The sequence below is a fragment of the Chelonia mydas genome, chromosome 2 (assembly GCF_015237465.2).
Source record: "Chelonia mydas isolate rCheMyd1 chromosome 2, rCheMyd1.pri.v2, whole genome shotgun sequence".
In the NCBI taxonomy this organism is placed as follows: Eukaryota; Metazoa; Chordata; order Testudines; family Cheloniidae; genus Chelonia; species Chelonia mydas.
The window spans coordinates 16709868-16734970 of record NC_057850.1 but is presented as its reverse complement, the minus strand read 5'-3'; the positions used below and the strand labels follow the sequence as shown (position 1 = coordinate 16734970).

Here is a 25103-nt window from a genome sequence, read left to right as displayed (position 1 = left end):
TTTAAGAGCTTTTTAATGAATTACTTCCAGTTAGCATTCAATTTCTGTGTAAACTATATATATATTAGGTTCATATCCCATTGAGCTTACATAGAAAGTGAATTAATCAACTGGGGTTGCACAGAGCTGGAGAGAGATGCTAATTTATTCCTGTTTGTAAATATCATGCAGACAACTCAGTCTTAAGGTTACTGGTCTAATGTGGTAAAATGAAAAAAATCCATGTAAAATAAATGAATAAACATATCTTTCAAATGATGCTGCAGTAACATATATTAGCCAGCTTTAAACCAGTCCCTGATCTTGTGTCCATAAATTTAAAGTGTATATACGGGCAAAATACATTAATAATCTGAGAGGTACAATATCGGAGTTTGTGAAAGAAAGATCATTTATATGGCATTTTCCCTTCTTATTTGTTGCTTCCGTTAGTTTATATGAGCTTTACTTTAGAGGAGAAAAATAATGAACCACCCAGTCTCTAAACTATAAACCAGCGTGGGTTAATTTAGAGGTGTTAGAGACCATATATTAACAGGCAAGCCTCCAATAGGGCAGTAGTAGTAGAACTTGATCCCTGAAGTGCCATTTCCTATTGTAATTCAGAGATACGTCTGCATTGTCTCTAAGGGTATGTCTACACTGCAGCTGGAGCAAGCCTCCCCACCTAGGTGAACAGACATGAACCAGCTGGGCTCATGCTGGTATGTGAAAAATAGCAGTGTGGATGTTGCAGCATCAGTTCAGTCTTGGGCTTGCCACCCAAACTCGGACCCAGGGAGTACAATGCTCTGAGGTTGGGTGGCTAGCCTGAGCCTCTGCCAGAGTGGCAATGTCCACACTACTATTGTTAACACGCTAGCGCGAGCCCCACCAACACAAGTCTCTGGGATGGACTATCAATTATTCTGCTTACTGCAGTTAGCCATTTAGTAGGCCTTTGCAGGAACTTAGCATAACTAAGGCAAAGCTGGGAGGGAGGAGGCAGCGACCACATGGAGTGAGCCTGACTCTGTGTCGTCTCTGAGATGCTGGGGTAAGTGTCTGTGAAAAACAGGAAGTCTATCTATATTTGATTTTTGGTGTGTGGTTGTGTCGGGGACCATAAGACTGCAGATTCTGCAAAGACAAATCTATATAACTAACGACTTAAAAAGCGCTTTCTTAAAGGTTTTTCTTTGATTAACACGCTGATGTAATTGTAGTAGTTACTAACATAAAAGGGGTAGACAGGTCCGAGGAATTTGGATTTGACCTTCTGGACATCTCTTGGAATCCCCAGTGACAGGCGTATAGCTGGCCACTTGAATCTTGTAATTTGACCACTTGAGACCCCTCCAGACTACGGGTAACTATTGTTTGGGGGTGCTCTATAACCTATTGTGTTTCCGTGTGCTTGAGACTAAATAAAGCAGAGACTCTGAGTAAAGGCATTCTGGCGAGAGTGCTGGAGACTCATAAAGTGAAGGCTTTAAGTGAAAACACTTGATTTTGTGTGATTTGTGCCAACCACATAGCAGAGAGAGGTGCATCTCCCTTGGTTTATTTCCTGGTACTGCCTCACAGAGAGTAATGTTACTGAGACCTTTGGGTTTAAGGAACCCCGGGTAACTGACACACCCCAAGGATACATCTATGCTGCAAAAAAAAGCTTTGTTGTTAACTCGGGTTAGCTAACTTGGGTTAAAATAGCAGTGAAGACACAGCAACTTAGGTTAACAGCTTGAGTCAAAGCTGATAGGGAAATCTGGGGTTTAACTCGAGCTGCTACCCTGAGTTAAAAACTGAGTCACCGTGTCTTCAGTGCTATTTGAATACAGTCAGTTAACGTGGATGGATTCCTTTTTTTGCACTGCAGATATACCCTAAGTCAAAATTTTAGATGGGACACCACATGCACATGTACTCATTGACTGGGTGCACTCATTATTTAAGGACACTTCTGAACAAGGCCCCTTAGGCTTCTGCTACAGCTGCCAGCATATTCAAAGAATGGTGGACACCCTCTTTGAATTGTCCCTAAGTAGGATGTGCTCAACAGAGTCTGAGGCACTCTAGCACCTGCTCTTGTATGGCTCTTTCACATGGAAGACGGCCAGGCTATGGTGAAGAATTAACAGCTATCAGTGGTGAGTACAACTGCAAGGAAAGTCGATTTTTCTGTGGCTTTAGTGTTATTTTCTGAGTGGGGGAACAGCAAGCTGCTACTGAGCTGGTTTCCTATCCTAGATGTGTGGTGTGCATTACTGAACCTTGGAATTGACCTCTACTGCCAGCATTCAGACTCTGAAGCATGTTTCTTGTGATACCAAGCAAGATGCGTCACACATCTTCAGTTACAGTCTGGGCCCTGGGTCTATTAGAATGTAAAAACTGAAATGGGGAACGGAGGTGACATTTGGGTCAGCTGGAGGCCACAGGATCGTGTGTCCATTCCTACCCAGGAAATGAGGGGCTTTCTGTGTTGAAAAATATCTACAAGATTTCACATAAATATTTCTTGTAATTTTCAGTAGAAAATCTTAACAGAAGGTTGTTTTCAAATTTAATTAAGAAAGCTTTGCTTGAAGAATGAAGATATTAAAATATCATATGCCAGATATATCCAAATGTCTAATTATGTTCTATAATCAGCAAAAATATTAGGATAAATCATAAATATTACAGATTGAAAAGACCTATTAGGTGTTCTAGGCCATTTGCACAGCATTGAAGGTTTGTTTCCTATAGTACATAGGGAACTGTTTTGTCCTGTCTCATTTAATTTGGAACAATTTACCAAGGATTCTCCATCACTCAGAATTTTTAAATCAAGTTTGGATGGGTTTCTAAAAGATCTGCTCTAGGGATTATTTTGGGGAAGTTCTATGGCCTGTGTTATACAGGGGGTCAGACTAGATGATCACAATGGTCCCTTCTGACCTTAGAACCTATGAAAAATGTCCCAAATAACGAGGCTTCCACCAATTTCCTAGAGAAATTATTTCCCAAGCTAATAGATCTAATTGCCAGGAAGTTTATCCTGATATTCTGCTTACATTTTCCCTTTCTTAATATCATCTTTCTCATCCTCATTATATCCCTTAGTACCAACCTAAATAATTCCACTGTGTTACTGGTGTTTAAATGCTTTAAATGTTTGTTGATTCATCGTGTACTTCACTAATCATTGCTTTACCAAGCTGCAAATATTGAGATTTTTTTAATAGCTACTCAAAAATCCACACACACCCCAAACCATTTCGTTGTTATTTCCTATTCTCCCTGGTCAAAATTCAGAATTTTTGTTCCATGGAAAATTCTGACATTTCAAAATTTCCTTTCATCTAGAATCAGAATGAAAAGTCAATTCCCCACAAAAATGAAAATTCCAACCTTATTGAAGCACTTAATTTCAGTAAGGTCAAAGCACTTTATCATTTTGACATTTTATATTATAAATTATGCAATAATAATATAAAAGTCAAAGTAATAAATTCATAACAAAGTGTTTTGACATTACTGAAGCGAAAAATTGATAATTTTTTGTTGAACTTTTTTGTGAAATCAATGAGTTTTCCTACAGAAAACTGTTCCATCTGATAATTTTTGACTGACTCTAGTTATCTCCCTTCCAAGTGCCTACTATGATCTAACTGCCTACTCCATTTAAAGACCCAACAACAATGAACAACCTGGTGACATGATGCAGTGATTTCTGGTAGGCCAAGCATTAAAGGTCAAAGCCAATACTGATGAGCATAAAGGAAATTTACCGGACAGCTCGGATGGCTGCCTTCAATGTGGGGATCATATCTTCCATAAGGAACTCATTACTGTAACCTCTGTCTTCAGTCATGGGATCCCCTGTTCCTGCATCTGTAAAGAAGGTCAAACACATGCATGTAAAAATCAGACCACAATTTACAACATTGTTTAAAACAATATGAAACCAAGTCAGTAATATAAACTAATTTCAGTCAATAATCACCCATGAGAAGTTCCTTTGGTTACTTTGGCCAGCACTTATTCTCTAAATAGGGTGATGTCCCCCTGCATTCTTCTACACCAGGCCAAGAGAATGCAAAGACATTTTGTGGTTTCAGAAAGTCTCCCAAAATTCTAGCCATTTCATGAACCATCTAGAGCTTTCCTTCTTGTCAATTGGATTTAGGACCTCCCATTTTCGAGGAGTTTTAAAGAATAAAACATTGCCAAAATAGTCTATTTAGTGGGAAATGACGATAAAGATCTTTTGAGCTTGATTCTATTCTCACTTGAACTGGTTTTACCCCAGTGTTACTTCACTGACTTCACCCGTGTGAGTGAATGATAATCGGGCCCTGTGTGTGAACTCACAGCCATTTATAATCCAGTGGAGCTACTGTAGGTGGTTAGATTATGAAGAGGAGAATCAGTAATTCAGACTTCAATGGGCCATCCACAAAAAAAAGAAAAAAAAAAAAAAGAGGAAATGTGATCTGGAGACGCTGAAAAGAAACATGCCGTGTGATCTATGACTGCCATTGGCAAGTGCCATTTTATGGAAGGTTGCGGCTGAAAGGCTGCCCTCAGGTGGTGACCTATTGCCTTTCTGAAGAACTTGTTCCTTTCTTCAGACTGGATTTCCCGCATGTCAGACCAATGCGGATATGGGATCGTTCAGGCATTCCCTGTGCACCCAAAATTTCAGTGACTTCAGCAGGAGTTTGAGGTGCAGAAGGATCAGGCCCACAGTGGAACCTTTTTATAGTAAAGGTATTTTTTCACAGAAATTCAGTAAGGTACAAATCTCTCCCTCCCACATGCTCCTGTGGCTACAGAGGCTCTCTGGGCAGTGCAACTGCTGTGGTTCCCCTGCACAAAGTGGGACAGGATTTACGGGGGATGTATAAGTGAGGTGAGCCCCCTGCTTGGTGCAGATCCCCACTGTGCAGGGAGATGCTCTGCAGAGAAGAGGACAGGTGTGCATGTGTGGCCTGGGACAAGACAAAAGGTTCTGCTATATGGTGCTCCCTCCTTCGGGGGTACACACTAGGGCAGAGGAGCATGATTTCTGCTCTGCTGCCTTGAGGTGCTGTGATGATTCCTTCCTCCCTTCCCATGTACACGTCTAGCATTTGGCACAGCTACAAGGGCACAGCTCTGGGCTGAGACCGTGATCCTAAAATCAGAGGTTCCTTATAACTGAAATTATAATTTGCAAATTGCACTTGATAAACTGAGACCATTTGGGATTTTCATTTTACATCACTATAAACTGAGGGCCAAATTCAGCAGCAACGTGGGAGGCGCCCAGGGACTAATTTAGACTCTGTTACATTGAGAATGCTTCAATGGCAATTAGGCTGCCTTGGACCTACTACACCCTACTCTAACAATGTACGAGAGTCTGAGATGCTGTTACTAGCAAACAAAGCAGCTGAAAGAAGGTGTAAAGTAAAGCATAGTAGGGTCAGGCCTACTTTAACTCACACAGTCTTACACCTCCCGTGAGTTGCTTTTTTTGCTACACTTCTCTCTCAGGCAGGGGATAAGACTCAATGGGCCAAATTCACAGATGATGTGTAAGGAGCTGAGTGTCGAAGTTACACATTGGCCAGTTCAGAGAAGGCCGAGGGAGTATATGTGAGCAAGTTTACAGTGAGTTTAAGTTACTGCAACAAAAACACTGAGGGAATCTTGAAAAGAGCGTAGATTATACTAGCCTAGAGTGTCACTGGACTTTCCTAGATAAATGTAATCACTGCCCCTGAGTTCCCATATTTCCACGCTGACTATAAGTGGGTTCCACTGAAAGCGTAACAATACAGAACATGGTTGGTTTTGAGGAATACATACACTTTATTTTGAGCATTGCTTTGCTTGGATTGCAGCATTATTTTCCAAATCTTCCCTCAATGTTCCATAAATTGTCCACGCAAAGGCAAGGAGTAACTGTGTCTGCCCCAGATTATTTTAATCGCGTTGATTTGCTATTTTGAAGGTCATGAAGTCTCAAAAGGAGATGGATTAAAAAAAAAAAGCCATGGTAACAGGGTGAAGGAATCTGGGAGGGTTAAAAATGAATTAATAGAGACGTGCTACCTTCTGAGCTTTGCCAAAAGGCATACGCTTTCATTCGGAATGCAGTGCGAAAACGCTCCTTATTATTCAAGCCAACATTCTTAGGCTCTTTAGAAGGACTTTCTTCAATGGCATCTACATTCAGAGGGGTAAATAGCTTTCCTTTAGTATTGGTACCACGAACCCGATCCAAGAGACCCAGCTTTTGGCTACAAAATAAGCAAAAGTGATCAATTTTCCTCCGTTAATGCAGACCAGTACACTTTAACTTGCTTTCATGATGCTGTTCATATATCAGATCCCAAATAAATGTTTCACATACAAGAAGGACACTGCTGGAGCTATGGTAATTCATCAGTGTCTTTGTAACCAACAAACAACTAACCACTGTTGCGCGGGGGGGGAAGCACTATAATATCAATGCAGCCAATGTTACCATCCTCTCTACCTAGTCTGCCACACTGCTTCTGCTCCATTAACCTGGCTGAAGTGCCAGCTTTATCATTAAGAAGACAAACACCAATATTTAGCCAGTATCATTATCTGATGATAGGGAGAATTGGCCTTTTCAGCTCAATGCCCGCTTTAAGTGCTGGTAGGGTGACCAGATGTCCCGATTTTATAGGGACAGTCCCAATATTTGGGGCTTTTTCCTACATAGTCTCCTATTACCCGCCACTCACTGTCCCGATTTTTCACACTTGCTATCTGGTCACCCTAACTGCTGGGTGCCTGTTAGGCTATTAAATGAGCTGCCCATGCATAGTGACGATGAATGAGAGAAGTGCTGGACTCAGAATAAATTATTTTCAAAACAGCACAGACCACAAAGACATTCCTAAGCAATTGCTCCGTACATGGCACTGCAGGACACCCAGTTCTCACCCATTTAATTCCAGTCAATATTCATGGTAGGGGAAATGAGGAGGGTGTCTTCTGACTGATAAGAATTTAAAACATTCTGATGCCTTTCAGCCTTCTAGCGATTCATTTTGTTGCCCTATTAGAATATTAATGCCACGAGAATGTGTGTTCTTCAGGGGACACTCTGCAGTTGGACCCACACTGGCCACTCCATGCTAACCTTTGGACTGGCACCTGTGAGCTTTCTGCAGGCTGAATTACTATATTCATAACCAAGGAGATTACTAAAACTGCTTATGGCTGCCTGAAGTTATCTGGCACTCCTCAGGGATTCTCCTGCAAGGATTAAAGTATGGTGGACAAGGTGTGGCTTGTGGGACAAATGCAGATCCATGAGAAACTGGACTACTCTCATCTTTACAAGGAGGTGTGGCCATTCAGACTATAGGAATGTAGGACTGGAAAGGGCCTCCTGAAAAGGGCCTCACCAAGTCCAGTCCCCTGCTATCCCAAGTCATACAATCAGGCTACAATCAGGTCATACAATCAGCACACATTGTTCCACCTTGATCTGGACATTATAGCTAATGGCAATTGCAAAATATGTCACTTTATCCAAATTATTGTGGCCCTCAACTATCTGTCTTATCTAAAGCTAATCGATTGATGGAATTGCTAAGGTGCCTATCACAATGAGTTATGTCCTAGAGAAATTGATATTATTTAAGATAAATCTTTGTATGGTGATGAGTTTTAGAAGGATTATTGGTTTTTTTTAAAACAGTATTGTCAATGTGAACACTGTATCTGTAGCCCAGTGAGATCAGTACCTTGTATTTTTATAGGTAAAACAACAATGAAATGCATTATATAAAACGCTCCACAAAACATGGACACACCTTATAATTTCAGAGCAGAGATTAATGGCTACATAATATTTTCCCCTAGCAGTATAGACTTTTCCCATTGCTTCCTGAAATGTGTATGGTGTGTAGTTACAGTCACACTGGTGATGACTGCCTGTATTTCTTCGCAGAAGCTAAAAGCAATGCTGCAGATGGCAGCAGAGGCATTCAGAAAGTACATCCTTTGATCAGCAGGGGGACAATTTAGTCCCTGTTGCAAATTAGAGCACCCTTGGGGCTACTCTAATTTGCACTGGCTGTAGCATCTCCCTTGAGGCCTGCGAGCCCAGGTTCACCTGAATGCAGCATGCTCAGAAATCTAACTCGGGGAAAATGAAGGTGAAGACAGTAAGATCACTTGGAATATTGCTTGGATGAGTCCTGCATACACCTTGCGGGTTACACCACAGAGATTCTGTTTGCTTGTTCAACTAAAATATAAAAGCACAATTCTCAGGAGAAGCTGCTTTTGTGAAAGGCCTTAAAGGAGAAGAGGGTGCCACTGGCATACCCCCCAAAGGGGATTTTGGGAGTAGGGACTGAAAGGAAGAAGGCACAGAAGTGGGTTTGGGGGCCAGAGTGCATTAGATGAGCAGCAGGGACTGAACAATCATGGAGAAGTAAGACATTTGAAATGGGGAACGAATCTGATGCAGGAAGCAAAAAGGTGAAGTTATTAAAGTGAACTTATTTGAAAGAAGGGCTGAGCAGGGTCAGAGCTGGGCAAGGCAGAGGATTTTTGCAGCAGAGTTTTAGACAGATTGGAGGGACGATGGGGTGAGATTCAAGGAGGAGGAGTTACAGCTGCCAGGGGATGAGAAGGTCAGATGGAAAGTGGTGCTGAAATGTTCAGAGCATCGTATGTGCATCAGATCTCCAGTGGAAGTGAGCTTCTCACTCACCTTATTAATAATGATGAGCAAATTGCAAAAGCTAAAGAGGTTCACTTTGGGTGAACAGCCTAAGGTTCAAAGCTGTATGCAAAGCAAGTGCTCTAGTAAGTGAGATGCAAACTTAGGGCCCAAAGTTAGGCAAGTGGCCTCATTTCAAATAATGCTGAGCCCTTCCAGGTCCCACGAACTGTGGGTGCTCAGCACCTCTAAAAATCAGGCCTCTAGATGCCTAGAGGTTGATTTAGTTGCACCCCTTTAGGCACTCAAGTTTGCACATTTTGGCCTGAGGTTACTAGTAAGGATGAGCCCAAGCAATGAAGTTTAGGCCAAGGCTTCCTCAAAGTTTACTTTGATTTGGGCCCATCTACATTTTCCAAAAATCACCAGTTTTGGTTGAGTGAAGACAGAGAAATTGTCATGGGAAGCATGAACTTCCTGGCAAAGGTGCCAAGTGCTGAAGAAGGCAGCAAGTGGCAGAGATTGTGTCGTTGGGGAACTTCTTCAAATATGCATAGAGGGCCAGAGGAAGGCTCATTCGGAAGAGTGGAGGGAGGGAAATGTGTTGGAACTGGGCATGAACTACATGTTGGCTATGTATAGCCTCCATGTCCATCTCAACTCCTCAGGCCTGTCTAGATACATGATGGGCTCCCTGCCTTACAATTGAAATGGCATACAGTGTTAATTGGGAATTCCTCTTAATGCAGACAAAAGGATTCTACTCTATTATTTCTGGTTTGCAGATGGAGAAGTAACTTGCTCAAGGCCACAGAAGGAGTCAAAAGTTGGATCTGGAACTTCTGAGTTCCCAGAATTGTGCTCATTGGACTAAATACCAGCTTCCTCAAGACAGTAGGTAGAAGCATTAGCCAGACCAATGCTGTGAGAGTGTGACCACAAGGACATGGAAGTGTATTGGGACAGAGCTACAGTACAAAGAAACTCGAAAGCTTATCTCAGGATTTATTCTAAATTCAGAGCTAGGAATCCCTGCACTGGTTGTCTCAAAACAGGATTCCTTGCTTTTCCACACCTCCCTTCTGGAATGTAGGTCAAAATATTCCTCTCCATTCAAAATGACAGATCGCTTATTTGCAGCAAAGATCTCAACTGCATATGTCCACAGGATGTTCTCTCTATTTTATTTATGCTAAATAATCTAATCCTATATCATTCCCAGATTCTCCTTATAGGGCAAAATTCTACCCTTTGAATCCATGAGCAGAATAATGCCCCTGCACTTTTATTTTTTTAAGTCCTTTATTTTTTATTTTTTAAGTCCTTTATTTTCATTCTCCAATATTTTAGGTTGAAATCTGATGGAGAACTCTCAAGCTCACAGCAACACTTGCTACAATATTAAACAATTACACAGGGGATACTGACTTTCATGTCTGAACTAGGGCAGCTACAGCAGTCAATATTCAGGACATCAGGCGTCAATTTCACTTGAAAGAAATGTTGCTCAGTTTACAGTGCATTGTGTACTAAAACTCTCCAGATTTCTTTCCAGATAAAAAATGAATTGTCATCAGACAAAGAGTGGGCTTTATTCTCATTTCCAGCAGATGAAATTTGGATCTATTAAAACAAAGGCCTGGAAACATTTTATCTTATTTCATGATCTCCTTCATGAACACAGCACGCGCGTGACTCAATATCAAAGTATTAAAGCATGCAGCGATCACATCACTCTTCATAAGCATGACTAGAGCAGTAGTTCCCACATACTCGTACAGGTATGGCTACTGGTAGAGCTCAGGCTTCTGGCATTGCTTTGGAGTGGGTTTTGTCCCTTTGGTATGTGGTTCCATGGCAAATTCCTCCCTTACACAAAATTCTGATTCTGGGGTGGAACTTTTAACAACTTTCATTGCAAATCCTAAACATGAAGTGGTTACAGAATGAGGACCTTCATGACAAACCTGCAGAGCATCATCACTGCCCACCTCCCACTCAATTGTGCGCACTCCCAAGCTGCAATGGAATCTGAATTGCTCCAAACTTCAGTCTTGTGCAACTAAGCACCGTCCCAAGTTAGATGCACCTATGCTCCATCATGGATCATATGAAACTGCTGAACGGGAGGCAAGCTGATGTGTAGCACAGAGGCTCAGCATAAAGGCCAGATGCTCAGTTCATTGATACAGACAAATTCTGCCCTCAGATTTTCACTTGCAATTTCCACTGATGTCAGTGTGAATTGTGCTGGAGTTTCTGAGAGCGGAATGTGATTGTTGGGTGTATAAGGAAGGGTTAGGGGGTCACTGGCTGCTGCAGTTGAGGTTTTACATTCACCCTAGAAGGGTGCGAACCACTAAACTAGAAGATTAGCTCCAGAAACTATCATGCAAGACAATAATGCAGTTTCATCCCATTGTGCAAGTCAGACACTCTCCTCTATGGGACGGTTTTGTTTTGTTTTGTGGGTTTTTTTGCACCTAATACTGGAGTTTCATAAACTGACAATATTTGTGCAAGAATGAACAAAAACCCAAAGTGATAATCCTTACAGTGGATCAAATATAACCCCCACCTATATTTATAATTTTAATCCCCAAAAATAAAACACAATACAATAAAATAAAGTAAAAAGATCCAGTCAGGAACGCTTCTAATGCATTTTTTAACAGTGAAGGGCTAAAATCCATATGCTGTTTATGGTTACAACCTGATATGTGTCAGCTCTTCTTACAGGCCCAAAAATCCAGAGTTTGGTCAAGAAGATAGATGCCTAGCAAATAGTGAACAATATTAGCTAAGAAGCAGAACAAACAAAGGACAACCTTGCTTTTTGCTAAGATAAGCTTGGACAGCAAGAAGGCAGGTGGAAATTATAACTGGGGGCTTTATCTCAAAGTTGCAAACAGACCAAAGGAATGAAAGGCGCCCTGTTTCTTCTGTAGCTTCCTACACTAGCCTTGAGTTTATGGAAGAAGTTCAAACAAGTCAGTATGAGATATGATATCCTCCCTCTCACAGATGTGCACCTCTCCTCCAAGCCATTGCCAGTGCCTGCCTTAGAAACACAAATAAACAACTAAAAGGCAATCTTTATTGCTATATACTTTTCATTTGTCCTTTTGCTTTAACTCCTAGGTGTGTACCTGTTGGACAATCGGGGGAGCTACTTCAGTCCTACGGATCCCAAATCAGAATTCAACATATATATTTTATACTAACACACTCTATATATTGTTTAAAGGAAAACACCTGTGTACTAATTAAGTGTCATGTGTTAACCTGAAACCAGGGGTGGAGACTTTATGTAACCTTTTGACCATTGGCTACTGTGCTTATCTTGTCTTGCTGCTAGACCTATCCAGGAGTTTGGGACTGCCTACCCCATCATTTTCCTCCACCCATGGAAAATCCATATAATCCATTGTAATCAATTGTTTGGCAGTGTCTCTGAGCCTAATAAGCAAGGTGACACTCCGCCAGCGCTGTGCATAATAAACCCACGTGCTTGATTCTACAGTGTCCATATTTTGTTCCTTCAAACAGAAAGTTTTGTAATAATATTTTTAGATCTGTTTTGCAGCTCAAATAACTGGAAGCACAAGGCAGTCATGCTTACCCCAATTTTTACTACATTAGCAATTGTATCTTACATGGGTGAGCTTAGCTCTTGGAAGCCAAACCTATATTGCATTAGTTTATAGAAATATAGTACACAAACAACAGAAGTAACAGGTCAGATTTTCAAAAGCACTTAGCTTTGGCCTAACTCTGCTCCCTCTGAAGTTAATTGGATATTGATGTCAATAGGTCAACACTGAGTCCTGAAAAACCCATCCTCAATTAATGCTCCAATATATCAAAAGCCTTCTGTAAATTGTCTTAGTGATCACTCTTCCAAAGTACTTCCAAACATTAGCCAACTAATTCTCGATACACCTCTTTGAGGAAAGTAAATAGATATGACATTCTGCAAAAGGGGAAACTCAGAGAAAATACTATATTCAGCCCTAAAATAATCAAGGACAACCCCTCCTGATAACTCACACCTATACTTAAGGAGGCAGGACTAGAATCCTAATTCATAAGGTCCAAAATTGCAGATTTCTAGCATGTGAGCTATAGAAAAACTCTTTTAGCTACTAGTGGTAGTAGTAAGTCCCTCATCCTCTCGGTGTGTCAGCCACCAGACAGCAACACCATTCACACACAAAGCCAATACGTCACAGATCCTTCCATTAGCACCTTAAGGGCCCAATTATTCAGAGAGATTCTGAGCACTTCTTGGGAGGCGCTCAGCAACTTGAAGGCTTGGGACATCTAGGCTGAGTTGCCTACAAATATTTTCATGGTGGGGGGTGCGGGGTGCATGGGATAGATGGAAGAAGAATTAATGAGCTACAGCAGAATGATAAGAAAAAATTGTGAGGATAAAATGAAATGCTTGACAATTTCGGCAAAAAATCAGTTTCTACAATAATGCATTTAGACAGGTCCCCTAATTATTATTTATTATTTGTATTTCATGCACCTGCAATATGCAAGACACAGGCCATCTGCAGGAAGATGCAGTTTTTGCTCCAAATTGCTTACCGTCTTAGGCCCGGATTCAACTTTACTTACATGCTTAAAGTTAAGTTCTTTGATGAATCAGGGTCTAAGATCCTGGTCCTGCAAACACTTATACGCATGAGTAAATTCACACAAGTGTGTGGTACCATTGAACTCACATGCAAAGTTATTCACATGTGTTGGTGTTCACAGGATTGAGGTCTTAAAATAATACCTAGGTCTTATGCAGCACATTTCATCATTGGATCTCAAAGTGCTTTTACAGATGGGGAAACTGAGGCACAGAGTGGGGAAGTGAATTGCCCCTAGTCATTCAGCAGCCCAGTATCAGAGCCAGAAATAGAACCCAGGTCACTCGAATGGCAACCCAGTGTTCTAACCACTAAGCTACACTGCCTCCCTTAACATTTTTTAAACATTGCCCATTCTGTGCTAGCTTTTTTGTGCCCTTGCTTTTTTTTGTTAGATGAACTACTGTAGTAAAAAAAGAAAGCACAGACAGAAAATGGCATGCAGCAAACATGAAAAGAGAAAGATAGGTATATACATTCAAGTAATAACTGAGCCTAAGTTTTCTTGTGACGCTTGATCCAAAGAATGACTCCCCAGTAAATATGACATTACTGTAAAGTGAAGAAGAAGTTGTTAAGATGAGAGATTAATGGTTATTAGTGAAACAGTGAAGTATGGAAAGGGCCTTCCATTTGTGCTTTAAAATGTGGGGTGCAGATCAGAGGTTGGGCTCCCCCCCCGCCTTTTCGGTTTCCTGGAGGTCCGTTCAGAAAAAATGTAGGCAGTGACATTTTCCAGCTGTCCTTGCAAAATATGATTTTATTTTTGTCATGCTATTGTTACCAGCAACACAGAAATATTAGATTATACACAATCCTTTATAACAACATATTAAGGGACCTGTGTAGCTCTTTTCATCCAAGGTTCTCAAAATGCCTTTATATTTATGTATATTTATTATGTATGTATTGTATCAATCCTACTTTAGAGATCAGAAAACAGAGATGATAAATGACTTGCTGACAGGCAGATAATGAGACAGTGTCAGAGTTTGGAAAGAACCTAGATCTCCTGATACCTAATCCCATAGTCTAACCAGTAGACAATGCTCTCTATACCCAGTCAAAACTCTTTCTGACTTTGTGTAAGGGCTGCAGAATCAGGTTCAAAACCCTGAAAGACTTGTCTATTATGGCTGTTTTTGTGTAAGGGCCTGATATTCAGAGACGGTGAGAATCCACAGCTCCAGCTGAAGTCAATGGAATAGATGTCAGCACTGCTGAAAATTGGGCCCACAATTCCTCCCTTGTCTCTCTCACCAACAGAAGTTAGTCCAATAAAAGACAGAACCTCACCCTCCTCGTCTCTCTCAAATACAGAGGAAGTTTGCAAAAAGTTGGAACAAAAAAGGCACATTTCAGGATCACACTCAAAAATTAGTGGAAACTTTGAAAATGTACGCTTAACACACATACATTTATCAACCAATGGTGATAAAAGAACTCCCACTGCCAAATGAATCTCATGTAAGGGGATTGTTGTGCCCTGATTAAAACTCAGTGGGGGTGTTTTGGTTGGACAGCTCCCAGTACCAAAAGAAAGGGGAAGGGTCGATGGAAAATCAGGACCCTGAGACAGACAGTCCGCAGGGGCAATGGGGAGAGGCCAATGCTCCAGGTTAGCCTGATTGACAGGGTGGGCAAGCTAATCAGGGATTCAGGAGGCCAGGGGGGGCCCCGTCCTCCTTGTGAGCCAGAATTGCCTGGGTCAGACAGAGTGGGGCTGAGCTAAGGAGAAAGCAGGGGCCCAGGCGGAGCTGGGGAGCAGAGCTGTAGCAACCAGAGCCAGAGGGGCCAGAGAAGCAGCCCAGGGAGCTGGAGGCAGAACAGCAGCAGTGCTGGGGCAGAGTGGTGGAGCTGGAGCTGAGACAGAGTGGAGCCCGGTGCGGTGAGCAGCTGGGGAGAGCAAGGGGGACCCTGGGCAGTGGGCCCAGCACAGGGAGATGCCCCCAGCCAAGAGGCCCTGCAGGTCAGACTCGGAGGGGGATTGTAACCCTGATGGGGCAGGGGCAATGCTGGGAAGAAGGGTCCTGCCACCTAAAGCCTGAGAGCGTGTGGCCACCGCCAGAGTAAGTGTCCGACCCGCAGCATCCCTGCAGCACAGCCAGGGCCTGGGACATGTGAGGAACAGTCTGAACTTCCCTGACATTCCAGAGACACTGGTTGTGATGTCCCTGTGCCACAGAGCGGGGTTATGTTTCCTTTAACCTTTCCCATTTTTTCCTTATTTTTTTAAATTGGTTGCTGTTTAATAAATTGTATTTGCTTTGAACTGTATGTAATGATCAGCAGGCCAGGGAAGTGCCCAGTGCAGAGAGAATACCCTGGAGTGGGGACACCCCAGCCCCTGCCCTAAGTGACCACAACAAGATTGGGGGTTGAGCCCCCCAGGAATCCTGGGCCCAGCCTTGTTGGGGTTACGAGGACTCTGCCACACAGGAGAGTGGAAGGGGAGCCCTTGAGATCAGGCAGGCCTCTGGGTAAAGGAAGTGGGAGCGAGGACTCAGATCCTTTCGCTAGCCCATTTCACCAGGATAGTGTATAAGCCAGGAAAGTTCCCCTATGGGATTAGGTCTGAGTCAACTGACAGGCCTTCCAATGCACCCTGGAGAAGAACAGATCTGGGCTATGTCAGACAAAGGAGGAGGAGTGAATTCATCTTTCTACAGAAAAATGTCTATGTGATACTGCACCCATAGTAACTAGCAACCCAGTATTTAAGGTGCTCGAGGAATGAAAGGCAAGTGAACAAGACTTCTGGCGTGAAGCCATAACCAGGTAAATCCTGACTAGGGATGAATTAAGAGTATGGGCTAAATGCTGCCTTGTAGAGTGTGGGTATGTACCATCTATGGGGGAGGAACTGTTTTTCAAAGAGCAGCAGCAACATGCACAGCAGAACTGAATCTACCAGGAAGGCATACCCCGCATTCGTACCAGAGTCTCATCCTATCCTGTGCCAACACCAGGGACCATGGCCAGTCAGGCCTGCTCTTCATCCAACCACATCACATAACTGCCTGGTTTACCCTACATGGAAGGTGAGATCCAGTAAAACTTTGGGGTGCCACAAAAATTATATCAGCCTTCCCTCTTCACAGACACTTTCATGTAACCTCACCACTGGATACATTCCTCTTCCCCCCTCTACAGCCTCCTCGGTGGCCCTTTCCTCTCCTCCCCAAACACCCCAAATAGTCACATACAGCTGTGAGTCTATTGCACCACTGGGTCCAGATTGCAAGAGTCTTGCCTTAAACCACCCCTGCACCTGACTAATATTCTATTTGTTCATGGAAATGAGAGAAAGACAATACTGAATTTATATCTGTGTGCGTGTGCGTGCATGCACTACTCTTATTGAAATCATATGGAGCTTTGCCACTGAATTCAATGGGCACAGAATGGAGATTTAAAAAACTATTGTTCATCACCAAACCTTGCCTCAATTTGAGTCTATACACTAATTATTTATTCCTAGCTCCTCTTTGACAGGCACAGCTCAACTCCTCGTACTCCCCCTGCACTCCAAAACTCAAACAATACACTTTGCTGCTACAACTTTCTCACTAAGAGCTTTGTGGCTGCCAGGTACCGGAAACACAGTCGCTTTCTGTGCCACGCCCTGTACTAAGAAAGCATGCCTTCATCGTTTGTTTCTATGCAATGTTAAAGGAAAACTGGAGTGTAATATAAATTATAATATCCTTTATTAAATCTAATTAAAAAGAAGAGCAAGTCACTTAGCAATTTTAATTGTGCTAATTGTAATAGAACAATTAGCAATCAGACAGGAAGCTGTCATATTGACAGCATCATGGGGCCTGATCCAAAGTCTACTGAGGTCAATGGGAACGGCGCACACCTGCCTATTTATCTGGAGTGGTTCAGCCTCTCATGAAATACTCATTTCCTTGTGCTGTCTGGTGGTAATGATTGCAAGATCAGTATCCATTCTGCTATTGTTTCAAAAGAAACACAACCTAGGGAAAGAAGGGATTCTAGGGTAATATTTTCAAAAGCACCAAAGTGACTTCAGAGCCAAAGTCCTACTGAATTAATTGCTTTTGAAAATTTTATTCCTGGTGTATACATGGTTTCTTAGTGTGTTAAGAAACTGCAGTCTGACTAATATCACATCCCTACTTAGTCATTGAAGAAACCTTACTTCTTTTCAGTTAGGATCTGCTCCAAAGTCAATGGGAGTCTTCCATTGGGAATGCCAATGGACTTTACATCAAACCCTGAATAAGAGTTCTTTTTTTAAGAACTGCCAAGGGACTTTAGTAATAATGTTCGTCCATCTTAGGATTTCATTACAGCTGTTCTCAAAGAGCTTGTGAACGTAGTGAATGACAACAATCATGATTTCTCATATCAAGATATTGCAGTGTTATTAACCAACAATGTTAGTTAGAAGACCCAAATTCTCCCAATAACAACCTGAATGCTAAGCCATGGTTCTACCGCTTAGTCTAACAGAAGTCTATTTAGGCCAATCCTTACACATAAACAACTAGTTAGGTAAGTTACAAAAATTCCACAGTACCATACATTCTGTACACATAGTATCTTTGATCCATTATTAAAGGGAAGAATAAAGGAAGCACTCAGATACATTGTTTAAATTGTTTTGAATGAATATTTACAGTGTTAATAGCATTTTTTTTTCATGGCATGTGAGCCTACAAACAAAACATTAACCATAAGGCATTCTTCAACAATGATATTAAAGCAAGGATACAATCATGACAGTTACATACCTGGCAGTACCATCCAATTGCTCTTTTCTTTTGGGGAAAAGAAGAGCGAAAGCAATAGGAAAAAGCAAGGAGAGAAGAAGTGTGTGTTAAATTTAGAAGTTTTCTTTCTGGCATTGCTGTAGAGCAGTGGTTCTCATCTTTTTCATACTGCAACCTGTGTTACAACAGAAAAAGCTCTGGCATTCCCTTCCCAACTAGCCATAAAGAAAAGAAGATGGGTATAACCCCATGCAAACCTGTTTATGACCCTTACATTGAGGACCCAGTCTTCAGCAAATAGCTAGGTCTATCACATAGGGCAGAGCAGCAGTTAAGTTCCACATTTCGCTTCAATTGTAAAGTCACCCATGTAGGCTTGCCTGGATGGGCCAGCTTGATATCGCACCACTGAGTCAGAACTCCCAATGGTCACCTGCTCCAGTGAGGGAGCTAAGAATTAACATTTTGAACAAAACACTGAGCTCAAGGACCTCTTTGGAAATGGTTTAATTTTTTCAATGGACAGTGTGAAACTAGAGACTGGAGTATTAGAGAGACAAATGAGAAGAGTAGAAAAATTAACCGAGTCCTAAATAAATACTTCCAAGGGATTTTCCCCCTGGAAGATTTATTTTATAATACATCCCAGACCAGTCAGGGTGAAAGATGTTGTGAGTAAAACAAATTGTGAGTTATTCTTTCACTAATGGAAATGTGACATGTTCTTTTCTCTCTCAGCTTACTGGTTTCAGATGTAAAGAAATGCTTCCCCAAACCAATTTAAAGAAATACTGTGGAATGCTAACTGCTGCTAACTATAAGTACAGTGAGCATGTCAAGTTTAGTCCTCTTGCAGAGATACTACAAGCTCCAGTCATATTTTGCGTCCACAGAATGTTGCTGGAATCAGTGATAACACCATAACTGGAACAAACTCTATGTGTATCCACCGTAGGCACAATGCTGCATTAGTAGGGATCAATAGTAGAGAGTAATTGTAATACTTAGTATTCATATGACACTTTTAATCTATAGAGCTCAACGTGAGGAAGGATTATTATCCCCATGTACAGGCAGGGAAACTGAGGAACAGAAAGCCTCATACCCAGGTCTGCAAAAGTTTCCATTAATTTGGGATGTTTCTGGTTTTTGGCAACTAAACTCAGAGAGCAGATTTGAAAACAAAACAATCAACAAGAAAAAAAGATGATCCCCCACTTCCCAAAAAAACCATGTTTCTCATGAACTCTCTCCACTACAGTAGCCTATCCTCAACAAATGGCTGCAAAGGGATACAATTACAAAAATCACTTACCCCTTCCCTCCCCGGATTCATTGGACAATTAAATAGTTCCGCTTACAAAAGGCCAACATTAGTTCAGTTAATTATTCTGTTCTATGTGGGTTCTGATACCATGCCCATCATTGTGGTGTCAGAACACTCTGGCCAATACAGTTCAAGAGGGAGGGGGAAGAACCCTCAGCATTAACAAAACCCTTACATATAAAAAAATATTATCAATTCGGTGCATGTTGGCCATCTATTCCCAAGGTCTCCTGTAAAATCCAGGTTACAGGTGCCCTCATGATTCAAAATGGAGGCACACAAAGCTGCTCCTGAGATGTCATGCTGGGTGAAATCCAGAATACTACAAAAGGAAATTGACTCCATAATAGACTCTTAGTTTTCCTCTTTGTTAAAAGCCAAGTTCTGCTCGTTCTCCCATTTCAAAGAGGACTAGATCAAAGTTAACTAACAGACTGCTAATGTGCATCAACAGGGTCCACATGGACAATTAATCTGCAGATTCTGTGGGGTAGATTCACACCCCAGCTGGTCACAAACTATTTGTTTGTGTAGACAAGCCAATAGAAAGAAAAGAAAAGAAAAGAAAAGAAAGATCAAAGGCCTGTTCATCAGGTAGATTTTTCCTAGCTTGTCTCCCAGCTGTGTGATTCCACAAAGCCCTCTCTAAAAGCAGGCTCCCTACTTACCAGGGTGGATAAAGATCAATGATTTTTTTAAAAAATAATCTGATTTTTTAAATTTAAAATTGCATTTTTTTGATAAAATGCTTTTTGAGGAAAAAAACCTATCTAAAGATAGTTTTAATTAAGATACATTATAGCTCAAAGATTTCTCATCATGGAATAGGGATTATAAATTCTAATTGTATAGTATGAGACAATATATTCATGTAATGTTTAAGAAAAGTTTTGTAAATGAGTTCCAATAGTTCATGAATTAGGTTTCCAGGGGCTTCTGTATAGATTATTTAGGTTAATCTTTCTATCTACACAATGGGACTCAGAGCTCAGTCTAGAAGATACCATCAGAGATGCTTAATTTTGCAGTTCTCAAACTGTGGATTTGTGTCTCCAGAGATAACATGCTTGTTAACAGCAAAAATGGTTTTAAATAAATAAATAATATATAGAGGTGAGAAATAGCAGACCTCAACCCTATTGTCCCTCTGCAAATTTGTGTACACAGAGTCAATCCCTTACCTCTCTCTGAAAGTGCAAAGTTTCAAAAAGTTCAATGAATAGAAGATTGTTGGGAGCACAATAGATCTGGACAAGGAGAAGAAGTCTGGAGATAAATGTGAGCAGGGAGGAACAGGTAGTACAAACAAAAGTGAAACTTTTTGAGCAGCATATTCCAGAAGTCTTGAGGTCTTTCTGAGTGTAGCCTTCATTGATTTGAGATCTACCATACCAGTCTCTCACTAGAAGGGAAAACCTATAATGGCAGCAGGCTGTAAAAGAGACCCAGTTTGGGAATATTTTAATGAAATTCCTCTATCTGTGGGTAAGACTGGCATGCGAGCAAAATGCAAACGGTGCAACAAAGAAATGCAAGGCCTGGTTGCCTGAATAAAACAACATCATGAGAAGCGTTCCTTCTCAGGAGGAAGTTGCACTGAAGATGATGAAAGGAACATGCAGGATCTTATATAAATATAGTTATTACTCTATGGTACTATCATTTTAGATGCAGTTTTGATAAAAAATAAATAGCTGAAATAAGCAAATCGTCCTTTTACAATTTCACCTTTAAAGTAGTACTGAGTGTCAGTGAATGCAATGAGTAATACTAAATGAGCAGTATGGTAATACTAATTAAATAACTGCATTGACTTATTTTGTTTAGGAGAATCCATCCTCAACATACAGGATTCTGAAGACTATCCACCTTCAAGATCACAATCATTTTCTATAGTTTCAGAGTTATCTGCCAATGATAGTGTTTCAGTCACATCATGTATGTCACATAGCCACAGTAGCAAAAAGAAAAAAAAATCTCCATCATCCAGAAACAACAATAGATAAATTTGTGATAAGAACCAGCAGATTACAAAAAGAGGTAATTGATGAAAAAATTCCCCGGTTTTTCATGCAACAAACTCTCCTTTCCGTATGATTGAGAACCCATACTTCATTAACATGGGTCAGTCATTAAGACCAGGATACAGTCCACCCAACAGAGCAGAAGTCACAGGCAAATTGCTGGATAAAGTGTATGAAAGAGAAATTGAGCAGTGTGCAAAAGGTCGAGAGGGTGAAATTGTTAACCTAAGTCTTGGTGGGTGGAGCAATGTCCACAATTATCCAGTTGTATGTGCTTGTGTGACAACAGAAGAAGGGAATGTCTTCCTTACAGAAACAATTAATACATCAGGAAATGTGCACACAGCACACACATTACAAGAAGTAGCAGAAAAGCTATAACAAACTGAAAAAAAATTCAAATGTCTAGTACGCAGCTTGGTCACAGACAATGCTGCAAATGTATCCAAGATGAGAAGAAATTTAGAAGAGAATGAAGAGAGTCCCAAGCTAATAACATACGGTTGCAGTGCTTATTTGATGCACCTCCTAGCCAAAGACTTCAGTGTTCCAGAAATAAAGGCTAATGTTGTTGAAATTGCAAAATACTTCCGTAACAACCATCTTGCAGCAGCTGCTCTGAAAAAAGGTGGGAGGAACCAAGCTAGCTCTCCCACAAGACGTGTGATGGAACTCGGTAGTGGACTGTTTTGAGCACTAGATCAAGAACTGTTCTAATCTGATGACAGTTTGTGAACAAAATCATGAAAAAATAGATGGCACTGTCACAGCCAATGTTCTCAATACTGGGCTTAAGAGAAATGTTGAACACATGCTGAGTACCCTGAAGCCTATTTCTGTAGCCTTGAACAAAATGCAGGGAAATAGCTGTTTATTGCTGACGCAGTTGAAATTTGGAAGGAACTGAGTGAGATCTTAAAAAGAGAAATATGCAATGACCGAGTTAAATTACAAGCATTAAAAAAACAAATGGGACAAGCACTATCTCCAGCTCATTTTCTTGCAAATATTCTCAATACTCGGTATCAGGGTCAAAGCTTAACTGCTGAAGAAGAGGAGTTAGCTATGACATGGACATCCAGCAACCATCCCTCCATAATGCCAGTTATAATAAACTTCAGAGCTAAGGGTGAATCATTCAAGAAATATATGTTTGCTGATGATATTTTAAAGAAAGTTACACCAGTGAACTGGTGGAAGTCACTTAAGAACTTGGATTCAGAGACTATTGAAGTGAAAATCTCACTTTTAACAGCAGTAGCTTCTTCTTCCGGTGTAGAAAGAATATTTTCTTCCTTTGATCTAATTTATTCCAAATTGAGAAATTGTTTGGGACCTGGAAAAGCAAGAAAGCTTGTTTTTCTTTTCCAGATTATGAACAAACAGGAAAATGAAGATGAAGATAACTGAGTTATCTGCAGAAGCCAATCATTTTAAGTTTCTCATGTTGACCTGGCTGACATAGTCGATTTAATTTCTTTTTTAAATATTTCATTGAACTATTTTAGTTAAAAACAATTTTAACAAAAACAAACCTGATTTAAAAAACCTTGAATGTTTAACTAAATTCAAACATTCATATGCTTGTTTTGTTAAAATATTATATGTTTGCTGTTGAATAAAAAAATCCAGACTACATAATGTTGTTTTAGTTAAATAAAACAATTTAAATGTCTGTCTGGTGATGTTCTCCTCCTAATACAGCATGGCAAGAAAATCCTCCAAATATTAATGATTAAGCTGTTGAATGGGTTCATCTCCCAATGACTTCATAAATATCTGCTAAAATAACCTTTGGTAAATGAAATAACCAAACAATCATTCATTTTCTGATATAGCTGTAAAACTAATCTTCAAGTGATTTATTTTGAAAACCTACATCTATCTCTGAGTTGTGAAGAATATGTATTAAGGTTATAACAACCAACAAGAAGGCACTTTTATGTAGAAATCCATGATTAAATTGAGTCTTCCTGACTAGTGATATAAATCATGATTTAAATCAATTTGATTTAAATCAAACCCACCCTGCTACTTACCCATGACATCTGCAGAAGAGAGTAGCAGAGAAATGTATAATACCACACAAAAAAGCCTTGCACAGCAGAGTTCACTTAACTGACATCTGAAAAGCGACATGCCTGCCTAATTGGGACAATTTCTGAGATTCATGCAATGCCTTGAAGCAACGGATAAATGACACAGCCTTCTGCAGATGTTTTGTAATATTTCCTACCATAAGTCTCCCACTGCTTTTGTTCATCTCAAGTCAAGGAATTCAGATACCGCTGCGATGGGCAAAGCATAAGATTTTAAACAGAATTCCGTTCTTTGTATTGCTTTGAGCTTTATTATTTTTAATTATTATATATTAAGATTATTTTAAAGAAAAGTGGTCATCTCTTTGCTCAGTTTATTTCTCTGAAGTGTTAAAAATCAGATACATCCTTTTCTTTCCACTGGGATCTTCCTCCTGAATTTATTGGAATCTAGGGGGGTTCTCCCATGCTTGAGCGGAGCCTATAAATACCATCTCCTGAATAGATTTAGGGGTTTTTTTTCTTGTGAAGAGGAAACATTTTCTGGTGAACTAAAGTACAATACAGAATCAGAAAAGTCATTTAAGCTAAAATGGCATTTGGAGGGTTCCATATTTATTTTCTCTACATGATTTTAGGATCAAGCGTGCTCAGTTTACAGCCAGAAATGGTTTTGAGACTACCAACTTGTCAAACAGAACCTGAATCTGAAAAACAAGCTGAGTTCTTCCCTCCTCTTACTCCATCATTCAAAAAAAATATGTAGAAATCAGAGCACAGCTTCCAATTTTGTAAATGATAATTGAAGTACAACAGAATCCAACTCACATTCCCATAGCTGTATTCGCTCTGCAAAGTTAATGAGAAAAAATACTTTTGTCAATCCTATCGAGAGACAGGAAGCAGATTATCATGAGTGTGTGTGTGTGGGTATTTGTATTTGTGTGTATTATATGAATGTGTATGTGTGTGCGTGCCTGTACACACACATGCACACACCACTGTTCCCCACTGGCCAGAACATTAAATCAGCTAACATGTATTATTGTATTGCTCTATAGTGATATGCTGAATGTATTTTATAAGTTGTCATTTTTACACTTGCTTTTCATATAACCATGTATTAACTCCATATCTAAGGCCATACTTTACATTTCAATTCATAAGGAATGGGTTTTTGTGATGGTTTTTATTCTAATTATTTAAAATCTTCCTCCATTTGCGCAACCCTATGAGAAGTATTTAAACTAAGTTATGAGGGTTGCAGAGCCCAGTCCTTAAGGAAGTCTAGGAGAATGGTCTGTAAATCAAAACACAAAGAGAAGCAACATACAAATGTTTTTCCAACACATAGTCCCCACTTTTCAAAAACTCCGAGATTTCACAATTAGTTTCCCTGCCTCTAAGGAACTGAATTATCATCCCCAATATAGAAAAGTCCACACACACTAAATGGATTTTCAATAAACAATAGTAAAGGAATGTGGTGAACAATAAAATATCAAAACAGAAACTGATCAGAAAGATATAATATTGGCGTATGCAGCAGAACCCCTTATGCCTGAAACCTCCCTCTAAACTGAAAGTGGTGATGTTCCCCTGATTTGCAGCAGTAACACTGAGAAAACCCAATTATCCAAAACCTTGTTTATCCACATAA

The 25103-nt window shown here is 40.5% G+C and overlaps 1 protein-coding gene across 1 annotated transcript in view; it reads right to left on the bottom strand.

Moving 5' to 3' along the window:
- KCNQ3 (potassium voltage-gated channel subfamily Q member 3) overlaps positions 1-25103 on the bottom strand; it is a 273320-nt gene that overhangs the window by 14768 nt on the left and 233449 nt on the right. The window contains exons 9-11 of the mRNA XM_037892000.2: positions 18075-18101; positions 6067-6254; positions 3756-3858 (exon numbers count right to left, since the gene is read on the bottom strand). Coding sequence (XP_037747928.1) covers positions 3756-3858; positions 6067-6254; positions 18075-18101 — 318 coding nt within the window. The remainder of the gene's footprint in view (positions 1-3755; positions 3859-6066; positions 6255-18074; positions 18102-25103) is intronic.